This window comes from Primulina eburnea, chromosome 6 (assembly GCF_022965805.1).
Source record: "Primulina eburnea isolate SZY01 chromosome 6, ASM2296580v1, whole genome shotgun sequence".
NCBI classification, from domain to species: domain Eukaryota; kingdom Viridiplantae; phylum Streptophyta; class Magnoliopsida; order Lamiales; family Gesneriaceae; genus Primulina; species Primulina eburnea.
Genome location: NC_133106.1, coordinates 37,590,542 through 37,603,920, shown reverse-complemented (window position 1 = coordinate 37,603,920; position 13,379 = coordinate 37,590,542). Strand labels below are relative to the sequence as shown.

At 35.9% G+C, this 13,379-nt stretch overlaps 1 protein-coding gene across 6 annotated transcripts; it reads right to left on the bottom strand.

Annotated features, from left to right (window-relative positions):
• Positions 1-4,852: 4,852 nt before the first annotated feature.
• On the bottom strand, positions 4,853-11,771 carry LOC140835031 (diacylglycerol kinase 1-like). Of its 6 annotated transcripts, none has more exons than XM_073200323.1 (9): positions 11,439-11,771; positions 10,648-10,811; positions 9,318-10,515; positions 8,254-8,620; positions 7,437-7,513; positions 6,267-6,386; positions 5,883-6,047; positions 5,453-5,590; positions 4,853-5,236 (listed from the first exon to the last, which is right to left on the bottom strand). In XM_073200323.1, the coding sequence occupies exons 2-9, from the start codon at positions 10,680-10,682 to the stop codon at positions 5,087-5,089; spliced, it is 2,250 nt and encodes a 749-aa protein (XP_073056424.1). In that variant the 5' UTR covers positions 10,683-10,811; positions 11,439-11,771; the 3' UTR covers positions 4,853-5,086. The 6 variants fall into 6 exon arrangements, with proteins under 6 accessions (XP_073056424.1, XP_073056428.1, XP_073056423.1 ...); XM_073200327.1 differs by having other exon boundaries at positions 9,318-10,491; positions 10,645-10,811; positions 11,529-11,771; XM_073200322.1 differs by having other exon boundaries at positions 11,529-11,771.
• Between the last annotated feature and the right edge of the window lie 1,608 nt (positions 11,772-13,379).

The following is a 13,379-nucleotide window of genomic DNA, read 5'->3' as shown; positions in this document are numbered from 1 at the left end:
GAGAGGGTTTTGTTTCCTTAACCAGGAGGCATCGACATCATATTACCTATCTTTCAGTTGTAAAATTATTGTAATATGGTTGAAGGTAACTTTGAAGGAAGTTTAGTTGTCGAAATGTTCCTCACATTCTTTCCTTTTTTGCTGTGTACATGTTCTATGTCCTATCCTTATATGGGCAATTAATAGGATTGTGATCTGGCAAACTCGTTATAAACCTTTGTCCCAAAGTAGTAGGAGTTCTCAGAACCCTCTTTCAAATGGACGAGTTGATAGGATAAAGTGTTGATGACTTGATGGGATGGCTGTAAAATATTGGGGTTGTTTTGCTACCCATAAGAACATGAAATGGGTTGGACCAATTTATTTGGTTGTTTTGGCAGTTAATATCCCAGTCTGGCACGCATGGAGCCTGATGAAAGGCATATTCGGACAGGGGATGATTTTTAATAGTATCTTGGAGAAATGCTTTTCGAGGAAGTCGACTTTCATTTAGCCATATCTTGATAAATACCCACCCACTAAGATTGGCTTGTAAAATCAAGAATTTCTTTTATGATAGTCGATGTCATCCTCAATATTAAATTAGTCCATTACATCGTTTAGTTGAATTGATTGGATTATATGGATATGAATATGTATTTCTGCTTGTCACATTGACTTAAATACCAACATCCATCTGCACTCAAGCACGGAGTCTGTGTAATGGCAATGGCATCATGTGCAATAAACTTTTAAAAGATTTTTAGTTAACCTGTATGATGCTGAACATGTTATTAAATCTGATGACCATTCAAGCTTGGAGTCTTTGCAAGAATGTTTGCAAAATATTTAGTTAACCTACATGATGCTGAACACAGGATAAAATCTGATGAGCAATAGGTTGCATGCAAACATGTTTAAAACATAATACAACAATTGTGAAATACTTTTGTAACTTTAACCTTGTATTTTCTAATTCAAATTCGCATTCAATTTCAGGACCCGGTGGAAGAAAGGCATAGATGAAGGCATTACGAACAAGAAAAGTAGTTGTCTTTGCCAATTGAAGATCAGAGCGTGGAATTCTGTCTCAAGCTCTTTTGGTTTAATACAATTCTGTGTGTGTATCAGACAATGAGTTGTTTTAATACTCAATTTATGTTTTCTGTTTAGGATGGGTGTGTATCAGCATCCTCACGCTTTGCTGAGAACCAAGGTTGTTCGCACAATCTGGCTCTTGCCTTTTGTCAATAGTCCAACTTTTCATATTTAACATTGATTAGCTTGCAAAAACACATCATCTCTATGGAGTTGCTTATCCAAACATAATAGCTCCACTTGGGCTTAGCCCTTCAGGCAGGTTTATGGTTTTCTTATTATATTATGGTTGTGTATCTCACAATCTGCGTCAAGCTTATGCCAATTTGTACAACTATATGGATAAATTAGGTATGTTGCCGCGTGCACTTGTGTGTATAATATATTTGAATGATAATTATTTTACTTACGTCATTCAGGTCTGTATAAAACCATTTTTGTTGTTGTTGAATTATGACATTTGAAACAAATAATAATAATAATAATATCTGGCCATGCATGTTATATAACTCCACTAGAGACAGAGAGTCTGTGCTATTGTAGGAAATCAACTTTGCTGTTTGCGGATGGTTTTAAGTGTACACTTGAACGGTTACTACATTTTCTCTCTCACACGTACATTTATTCCATATTCGATTAAAATGGATAGAAGTAAACAATTTTGTTAAGTGAGGAAGAAGTATGATTAGTTTCTAGAGGAAGCAATTAGGGATGGTTTGGTGCATTAGGTGTGATTGTCAGTAGGAATACTGAGACAGCTACCTTTGGAATCAACATGTCAAAATGTCATATGCACGAGAGTCATCTGTTGAACATGTAGAAATCATATTTAAATTCTTGATACGTGATCAATAAATCACGACGACACGGTTGTGTTTTGAAAGATGATAATTTTTATATTCATGTTTCACATTAGTTTAAAATGGATATTTGAAACTATAGCGATTGGATTAACCAATCCGACACATGTACAAATTTAACCGATTTGACGCATGTACAAACTTAGTAAAGGACAATTAATAATTTTTTTTAAAAAAAATCAAGAAACTGTGTTACAAATTTATATATGTGCATAATATTAGTACTCGATTGAATTCTTGGATACGCGTAAATCCCATCCAACATTTTGGTCTTGGACAGTGTACATGCTGCTAGTCTGCAAAGTGTTCAATTCGAAGGTCCATACATGAATATATGAGCCTTAATGTATCCTGCCTGCCAACAAAAGTCTTGACTTTTACTATACAGAAGCGGAAGCCAGTGCTGTTGGCATTTTCTCATATCCCAATGCACTTGCGGCAATCTTTTGTACTCTTATTTTGATTGATTCATTATTATGTAGTCAGTGAAATGTTGCTACAAATACTACAAAAACCTCTCCTCTGTCTAAATATACAGTGACGGGTACTAGTAATTTATTACTCATACTCTCCAATCCCATTTGTACTAAAATCTCAACTGTATTAATTTTTTCAGGAAACACAAGTGCTGGACACATAAAATATGTTACTATTGCGTCATTTCCTTCTGCTATTGAATCTCTAAGAGAGAAGATTCGATAACTGATATTAAACTAATTAATTGATACATAAAGTATGAAAGCTCAACATATTAGTTTATATGCATAGATCTACAGACAAAAAGCACACTAAATAAATTACAGGCTTTTTCTGCATCTCCGTGCTTTGAGCTCCTCCCCCAAGGAGAGCCTGCATTGAGTTAAATGCTGATACAACAGCTTGAACCAGAAATGCTGTTTGAACTTGGTTTTTTCTACATATCAAGTTAATTCAAGTGCTCATAATACATGATGAAAATGAACTAGGCAGTGAGAAATAAGTTTCTAATTAAGCTTCACCATACAAAATGTGTACTCATTTGCATGCAGTTTTGGAGGATTCATGGCCACCGAGCTGGAACACTGTGTGCTACTCAATTGTGCAGCGGATTCGGCCCGCTTGGGACGAGACGTTTCTCGACACCATATCTTGGATCAATCTCATCATCTACACTCGGTGGTTGTGGTGGTGGTGGCACTGGTTGATGATGCCTTGAACGTTGAATGAAAAGGCGATGTGGGCTCGGAGAAAATAGAAACCAATGAAGATCGGGGAAGTTGCGTAGATGAGTAGTTGTGGAAGCATCTTGCGCGGATGCGCTTGAATTTGTGGCTAGCATGAAGACAATTATAGTGCAGGCTGAAATCCAGTTCTCGGTTACGGCGGTCGACCGTGAGCTCTTCATGTGACTTTTGATTGAAAAGATGGTAAAGCAAAGGTGTAGTTTGTAGTGTGAAGTGTGAAGTTGAAACACGAAAACAAGAAAGAAAGTTGTCATGGATTGGGGTTGAGGGGTATTTAAAACTCAAACAAGTGACCCATGAACCATGTACTTGTCTTCATAAATGCTGTCATCAATAAGGCCTTTTGCTTTGGGATGCTTTTATGTAGTATGGAACAAGGGTTTTTACTACCATAATTGTCATTTATTTTTAACTAATAGAATTGGTTAGATTTTAGAATATACAGAATCTACCCTCTACTAATTAACTTGGTTTCTTGCTATGACCTTATTATATATGATGTTACTACCACTGTGGCACTATCCCAATGAACAAATCACTTTTTAAATGACAGTAGTACTTACATCCTACAAAATAATCAAACACCACATTTTTCCATTAAATGTGTTTTGGATTGATTTTGGTCCGTTAGAAACTTCGTAATAGTGTTGAAATCCATAGATTTATATCTGTAGTCGTTCACTCCCTCAGTTTGTGTGTGTGTTTGGTGGTTTGGTATACATTTTTCTCCACGCAAGACAACTGATACATTGGAAAAACGGAGATACTTGCATAGTCGTTAACATAAAGAATTCGAAATTATATGGAAAAATGTAGTTCCATTGTATGATCATGTATCGACATCAATGACAAGAAAATTAAAAGATCTTAAAACTACACATGAAGCTAGTGTGTTCAATTTAGGAGATTCAAAGATTTTTATGTTTTAACGTAAAAATCGAAAAAAAAGTAGAAATTAAATAACCTCCAACTCAAACAATGAAGTAGAAACAAAGTAAACTGAACATCCTCTCCACATTCTTTGTATAAGAATCACAATGGACTCGACTCGACTTCTCCTAAAATGGAGATATGAAATAATGACCGGCCATAGAAATAGAAATACACTAGAACTCTCGCAAGCATTGAAAACAAAAACTCCATGCAGCAGCAAATCTATATCCCGTATTTTAAAAACAATTTAGTTTGTATTAGTGGTTTGGAGAAATTTCATATATCATGCATGTTATTTGTCTCCTTTATTCGTTCGGTTGTGTATCTCAATGTTCAATCGCTGTCTGTTATCCTTTCCGTTCGGTCGCTCAGTGGCACGATCAATTTTATATTTAAATCTCGTTTTGAAAATTATAATGGTAAGGAATCAATTAGTTTCAAGAAAGTCATTTTTCTAAATAAATTTTTGTAAACGCATTACATGTATCGACGTCCTTGAGCTATATGCAACTCTGCGAATCATCGAAAAATTATTATGACGCAAACAAACAAGATAGTATAAAAATAGCATTATTACAATACAAATCCAGATTCCGATCAATATGTTGAATCATCCCTTAGTTGATAAAGCCACGCATCCAAATATAAAGAAAATAATAATAAAAATGACACATTTGACATCCAATGACAATGATCAAAAGTTTTAATTCAATTTCAACTACACTGAACCCAACACAGAGACGTTAATTCGCACCCGTATGCAATTAAGGTCATCATATTTTATATAGAAAAAATAAATACTATTTTTCTGCAGTTGCCAAAAATTACATTAGATCCTAAATGATGTGGAAATCACATTACCTCGCACCGAAGCAAGCATCTCCTTCTGGTAAATATTACATATGAAACAGCCGATACCAATCCCCCCTACGAAATAAAGGTGACTGAAAGAAAACCATGAATTCATCAAATATCAAAAACCCAGAAAACTGTTTAGGACAGCCTCAGTGCCATTTCTTGGAGAAGTGCCCGTTTCTGTGATGCGTTAATAACATGATTCGACTCAGCATTCTCAAGAACATCAGCAATAATGGCAGCCGCATGACCGAGTGGTTCCTCTGCAGCTCTTCTGAGCATGAAGGCCTGGGAGAAAATAAAAACCGCAAGACACAACATTCTATGTCAATGAGGGTGTAATAGTTGTTGGCCTCGTGCTTATTCAATATACAAGGTTTCAGTATTCAGGAGAGTATCAGGTAGCAATCTAAGGCAATAAATAATAAGACTCGTTTATCTCTTTTCATCTTATGTAAAAGTTGTTTGTGTCAAGGGAGAGAAACCGAGGGGGCGATGGGATACCTGTCCATGATGAGCGATAGTTAATGTACAAGGTTGTTGAAACCATGGTTCTCCATCTACTTGAACGGGGAAACCAGCAAAAAGCTGGATCTTAATCGACTGCCCCTGTGCAAGCCTGCGAGCTTGGGACAACCCGACCTGTCAACACATAAAAATCATATTTATCTGATAAAATATTCATGAGTTCATGTCACATTCATATTCATGTAGAGCTCATCCAGTAAAATCCTCTAAAAAAGAATCACTTTACTATTCTGTCACTGGTAGAGATAAATTACAAGAGGGTGCTAAAGGCTTCAAAGGATGTTCGACATTCTTGAGATCAGATTCTAAAACTCATCCAACAAAACTGATCTGGGCGTTCAATTGGAACAGAAAATTTCTCAGGTGAGCTAATTGCCTGGACTGATAAAGGTAGTGTCAAATATACCTGCAGCTTTCCCAGATGCCATGTGCCCGAAATGCTTACAACCTCAAGCACTTTGTCATGCATAGACTGAGGATCAAAATTATCGTAGCTCTCATCTTCATTCTGCCACAAGTCAACACCACCCATATAGCTTCCAATATTAGCCACAAGGACACCCTCTGCATCCTAAAATGAATTAAAGCAATATCACACATTCAATTAACTCTCTGCACTATTGTACAATGAATCAGTATGTAAGATGTGGCGAAGATCAAGAATTGCATGCAAAAAAGATAATCGACCTTGCAATGACGACAAATGACAAAATTGAGAACGAACTTTTAAGGAAAAAATGGTTAAGTGAGATAATACAACTCTTTGCTATAATATGTTGATTGCCCCTACCTCAGGAACCTCAACCTCGACACCATCAACCTCCACCCTTATTTGCCAAGGGAAGTCAGCAAATGTCCTATCCATGATACTCTTGGCACCCTCTCTTGCATAAAGAACTTTATTCATGAACTGCAATAATATTAATAGTTCACTCTGCTCTCAGATTTCACGAAGTAAACAATAGGACAAGTCACCATATTAAGAAATGACAACAACACTCAAAACAGCAGCTACAATATGTTACAGCAGCACATAGAACAAACTTAATGGTTTTCATGCACTTAGCTTATGAGCAGAAAAAATTGATTATCAATATTTATCAGCCTCTTTGCAGAGATCAAAGATAATTATAGTATATGGAGAGTTTTCCCAGACTTTTAAGATTGGAACATTCAAATGTTTCAAAAGACAAAATTAAAGTAATTCACACTGCACTAACTGACAATGTTTTAATTAGAATACATAACGAGCAAAAGAAATACACAGCAATATTTAGAAGAAAAGGAGAGTTCTACAGGGAGTCTGAATTACATTATTTGATTCAACTATTTAAACAGGATCATAAATTGAAACAATGTTGATTTCATGCATCATAGAACAACAAACAAACAAAAAGACGACTTCGTTCCCATATGGTGTAAATTAATTATTGAAAATAATTTAAATTAACATCAAAAGTAAAAAAAAGGCAGGATTTATACTTTCTCAATCAATTGCAGACAGAATCTAAAAATAATTACATGAGGCATCAACTGGCACCAGCTGAGGTGCATAATAGTCCTGCGACTCCCGTTACACACAGGATACAGTTTAGCAACTGAATGCACTCCTATTATGATTCTTTAACTGGATATTATTCATATTTCATACCTTCTTGAAAACTAAAAAGTAACCTGTTGCTTTTAAAAATATTAAAGCCCATAACAACCACGAGAACAACCACAGCAATAAAAAGACCCATCAACATAAAACAAAGCCAATGGTTTGGTGCTGTACAACGATGCTGTATTTATGTATGACCATAAATAGTCCTCATAAAGATGTTGGTTGCAGATAATTTTAAAAAGATAGGAGCAAACTTTGCACACAACGTACGCATATGCATAAAAACTTCAGCAAAAAAAAAAATCCGATTTCCAGAAGGTGCCCCTAAGCAGTTTCAGAGATCGCTTCATTTACCTGGTTATAGAATTTCTCTGGGTTCTCTTCCCTCAAATTGTGGATTTCTAGAGCAACCTTTGCATCGCATCCAACACCTACAACAATGGCCAGGATCAAAATGATACTGCTCCTCATTATCATAAAAAATTTATTGACCTTAGCATGATGTCTACTAAATGAATTATTGTTAATATTAAGCAGGTCAAGATAAATCTGCCAACAAAACCCCATTCATAATGGATGCAGATGCCAAAAAGAACATGTAGTTGATATATCAACATATTTAAAACGAGTCCCTAGAAATGTAGAATTGAAAGAATAAAGCCTGCTTCACCAAACACCTTGTAACTTCAATCGAACTGTCTGATGAGACCTTGTCTTATCACAGTAACTCAAGTAGCTTTATATCACATAAGAATTTCCAGATCCCTCATTGAAGGTATACACATTTTTTCTCCTACAATAAACGAGACCAGAAGAGAAGATAATCTCGGTCATGCATGTGGCTTGTTCTTGCCAAAAGTACTGAAGTGATATGTGCATTTTATATACACCATTCTGAAAATTTCTAAGGCACTGCCATGTTCATTCTAAGCAAACAACATAAACACAAAAGAAGCCACAAAGTATTAGATCTTAAGAATAGTCAATGAATTGGCGTCATTAAAAACAAAGCATTCGCCATGCCAGCAGTTAGAACAGGTAGAGATCCACAAAACTAACAGCATATAAGCTACTTGAAAGACATGTTAAATGTCACAACATATGTTTGATGGTCAGGGAGAGACACATATCCCTGTTCAAAAGGCGGCAAAAAATGAATACATGAACCTACCAAGATAGTTATTCATAAACCTTGGGGATTGGAGTGGCTTTCCCTGCTGATTTGAGATTGATACCCTCCATCGATCCAGAATGGTAACTGCAGCATGTTCTATGTCATGCAAAAGAGTGAACAGGCCTCCTTGCCTCTCAACTGAACCCAGGCCAGCGCCCCAGGAAAGTACTCGAGCCAAATCATTTCCAGTTCCAGCAGGAAGAATAGCTATTGGTGGAGGAGAAACAAAATTTTGTTTGTCTATGGCATTCAAAACCCAGCCAACAGTACCATCTCCTCCACAGACAAGGACACGGAAATGAGGCACCCTTCTAAATAAATAAAGACCAGCTTCTGGCCCCTGTGTTGAGCTTAATTCAACAACCTAAGTTGAACCCATTTAAAAAACAGGTCAGTTTAAGGCAAAGCAATTTCAACACGGCAAATTAAAAACAGAGGCCAAATTAATAAACTAGAGAGTAGGTAGAGATAAAATACAGTTTACATTAATCAGAAATTATGTTGATCATACACCTCTGTGCACATGAATAAAGCATATAAATTTTTTCCAGGCTCACACACCAAACATATGCCCCATAATCATTCGAAGATAAAACAGACACAAATGAGCTCTCTCAATTTTCAGCTTTTATGTAATCCTGTTTTAGAAAATGTCAATGAACCTAATATTAGTGGCCAAAGGAATAAACAGAAAACAATCCATGGTTGGCAATATTTATAGTAAAATGCACAACTATCACCCCACAAATTTTTAGTGTTTTAAAACATAGAATAAACCTACACTCCACTAAACAAGGATTTGATGCTTGTTACCAATCATAAAAGAAAAAAATTGAATACACGTTTGATTTTGGTTATCGTTAAGAGCAAAAAAAATATAATTGAGATAAATAACATTTTATAGTTGTTAATCACATTCACTTACATTTGGTGCAAAAAAAAAAAAGATTCAAATTTACATTTAGTCGGTGTATCCACAGAAACAAACAGAGGCGGCCTCTATTACTGCTTGCAGGACTATGTCAGCAGTTATCAGAAGCATTTAATATAGGAGTTCTTACCTGCACAGGATTTAAAATAATATTAAGCCTTTGCCTGAGAATATCTCCTCGTTGAGCTCCACTCTTCTTGTTTATAAAAACTAGCAAGGGCCTGGCATCTGGAGGTAAATCAATCAGTTCATATTTCTGACTCATTCCTAACTGAAGAGATTCATCATTCTGATTAATTGATGAACTTCTCTTAAAACTTGGAGTCTTATCCGCCCTTTTCGCTTCTTCTTTTTGCTGCTGATCAGCTTCCTCTGCAATTGTACGGCCATTACAGTTTTCTTCGAGACTATGAGAACCATTAACCTTTTGACTGGTCTCAGCAGTGCTTTCTGTGGACGAATACTCATTCATATTATTGTTATCACCTACAACAGGAGAGATCTCATTTCTATGTTTTTGCTTCTTGCTCTGACTTCTGATGGTTGCACGTACAGAAGATGCGATTTCATTGGCTCCATGCGTAATAGAACTGAGAAATCCACCAGAAGTACTGTGATTCAATTGTTTAACATACAGAGGCGATAAGATAAGTCTTCTGAAAGGACCCAGGTCACAAAAATCACCAGTTTTGTTGAACATACTACCATGGCAGTCAACATGCAATAGACGTTGACACCACATGCAACACCAGATTGGGGATCCCCCAAGAAAAGAACCACTGCATGGCTCCTCACAGTAGCTACAAAAAGAAGACTCGTCAGGTTGATCTGTCACCTCGGTCCATTGCACAGCCCACTGATGCATCACATGGTCAAAACCAAGCATTGATACACATTTGCAGTCCTTGTGTACATTTGAGATGCAGCTCAAATGAGCAGCTGCACCACATGTGCTACAACAACGAATGGAGTTATCCGAATCCACTAGAGGGCTAAGAGCCTGAGATGGTGGCACAGAGTTAAAGCATGCACAGCAGTTTAAACTTTTTCCTCGAGCCACAGATTCCAAACTCCATGTATGAGCAGTCAGTGGAACTTTGTTCTTGACTTTTGGGTTTTTCTTTGATCTTGCTATGGCTTTCATCCAGCTAATATTAATATTTCTTCTCCATTGAAAAGCCGCAAAAAAGATGGTCAATATTCCGATCAAACCGGCAAAGAGGCAAGATAAGATAAATAGATGAGATTCTGGCATTTCAGCTGAGTTTTTGCTAATCCAGCTCGAAAGAAGAACTTCGGAATCCCTGTAGTCATCCATTTCTTTAAATCTACGTTGTCACATTCCATTCACAAGTAAATAATAAAAAACTCAACTATGCGGCAATGCTAGAATCTTATGATGTAAACGATAAGCCTAGCGCTGTAGTCCTAGGTCTCAATATTAACAATATGCCTACCACCTGCTGGAAACTGCAACATGTTCTTTCACATACATGACATCAAATAAATTCCCTTGCACTCTTTGATACAGCTACTTAACCACATTACCAAGGGACCTTCTCTGGAGATGAATAGAATGTTGATCACTCTTCAATCTTTTACGCACTGTAGCAAAATTCATTATCTGTGAGGACACAAATGTGCAAACACATTTAACTTGGAGCACTTGTCACAAGGCAAATGCAGAAATAAAATCCTTAAGGAAATTAAAAATAAAAAGACAAAAACTTGTGGTACGAATTGAAATAGGAAAGCGTGCTACCATCAGAATTGCAACAATTAGATAATCAAGAATAAGCACACACGGCCTCTAAGCCATATCGAAAATTCAAACTCTCACTAAAACATATCACCAATGCTTATGCTCGGGTTTAGCAATTAACATTTATTTGCCACAAGTATCAACAGTAATAAACGAGAAACAGGGTCTGAATGTTTCATTCACCGATTAAAGTAGTATAACAGTTAAAAATCCATTGTGTGAATCTAATTCATACCCAATGTAGCCAGAATGAGATAATGAAAGAACCCTGAAACCCCAATCACCAGAATTTAGACTAAATTTATTGTGCCCTGATTCAAATTCACCCACTGATACTGCAGTAAACCTCACAACCCAAAGCCAAGTAAATCAAAATAACCACCAAGGCAAAGGAAATTATAACGCAGTTTGGTAGCAGACAACAGACGGAAGGTACGGAGATCAGTTCAAGCACAAAGAAGAAACCAAAGAAGGAAAAATGCCTAATACCATCAAAATAACGGAACTCGGACCAAAACCAATTTGTGTGATGGGAGAAACAAAAAGCAGCGAAAATGAACAGCGAAACTTGCACTTTACCGCAGAGCAAACAAACCCTAAGAAAAATTGCGATGTTCCCAACAATAATAGAACTAGAAAGCAGGTTTTGATCTCCTTGAGCAATATCGCCTCGGATCAAAGGTGTAATAATTTGTTTGTTTATGTATACGATTGTTATTATTTTGGAGATTCCGTGCGATCTAGATTCCCCCGGGGAGAAACGACGACGACTGGAATATTTCTTATGACACGTGGCGAGAGATAAAGGCGTTAAGTAGGGGCCTTCCCGGGCCAGATCGTGGGCTTTTTTGTGTGTGTGTGTGTGTATATATATATATATAAATTCATATAAATACATAATTATTTTGTTGTTATTAAGAAATTAATTAAGAAGAAAAGGAAGAAGACAATGAAAATGATGATGAGATAAGGTCATTATCACCAATAATAATAATAATGTTATAATTATTAAAATAACAAAATTCCTAACCTTTTTTTTGGAAAAAAGAAAGAAGGTTGATGATGCTCAGTAGATTTAAGAAAAATAAGTGAAAAATAGTTTGATCCATGGACTACATATTGTACCTAAAGTTGGTGGATATGGAGAGGCTGATTCATTTCAATTTAATTAACGTATAAATATTCTTTGTGATATAGCAAAAATGATATCGATTCAACGATATAGATTGAAGTGAAACATCTAAATGACTCGTAAACATGTACAAACAGTCGTAGACGACCGACTCATAAACGAGTCCACATAGCTTCATTTGGATCGATGCTGGAACGATGTGGCTTCATTTGAAGTACATATGCATATGTACTCGCACCCTTGTGCTCTCCACTAGATATATGTATGTGATTAATGAGAAAATAACTTTTTTGATCCACAAACTTGTCTAATTTTGAATTTTAGTAAATCAACTTGTTAAACTTTGGTCTTAATACAATAATTTTTAATTTTCAGTTATTTTTGACTCAATTGCTAACAACTGATTCGGGTATCATGTCACTACTCCTATAAAATATGATTAAAAAATGAATAAAAAATCAAAAGTTTATGTATCGAAACCAAACTTCAAATATTTTTAACCAAAACCTAAAGTATAATAAATTAGTGGACAAAAATGTAAGGCCCATGCGCCTACCCCTTTTGGGTCCTGCAATCACAGCGCGTCGTTATAGCTCATGTGACACTTATTCAAAGAACTCTCCTCACGTGATGTGGAGTACGTGCCTCCCCAGGTTTCGAATCCAAGACCTCGTCCAGGCCATAAGTACTTGGATTTAAGAAACCTGGAATCAGTTGGACAAAAATTTAAGACTCATGGGCCTACTCCCTTTGGGTCATGTAATCACATCCCTCATGATAGCACATGCGACACTTACTCACAAAACTCCCCACATTTGTTGTATGTGCTATCAGAGGCGGAGCCAGGATCTTGGTTCAGTGTAGGCAACAATATATTATAATTAATAAAGAAAAAAAAACAATGATTAATCGACATCTAAAAATAATGTGTCATAAAGTTTGAACACAAATTACGCACAGCTAGTAGCATTGAAAACAATTGAATGATCGACAAACATTGAACGAAAAAACGAACCTAAAATTTGGTAACATTTTGGATTTTTTAGAGATTATGAAAGATGAAAGCAATAATTAAAATGAATTTGAATGATTGTTAATCAAAGTATATGACGTTCATGTCTCGAGAAGAGAAAACACATTAAGGAGGCTATAGAGTATATACTTGGATACTAATAACATGTAAAAAATGGAGTCTAAAATTTGGGTTTACAAAATATTAAAAAAAAAATTGGATCAGTATAGACAATTAAACATATAATAATAACTTACACAAATTAAAAATTTAGACATAAATATAT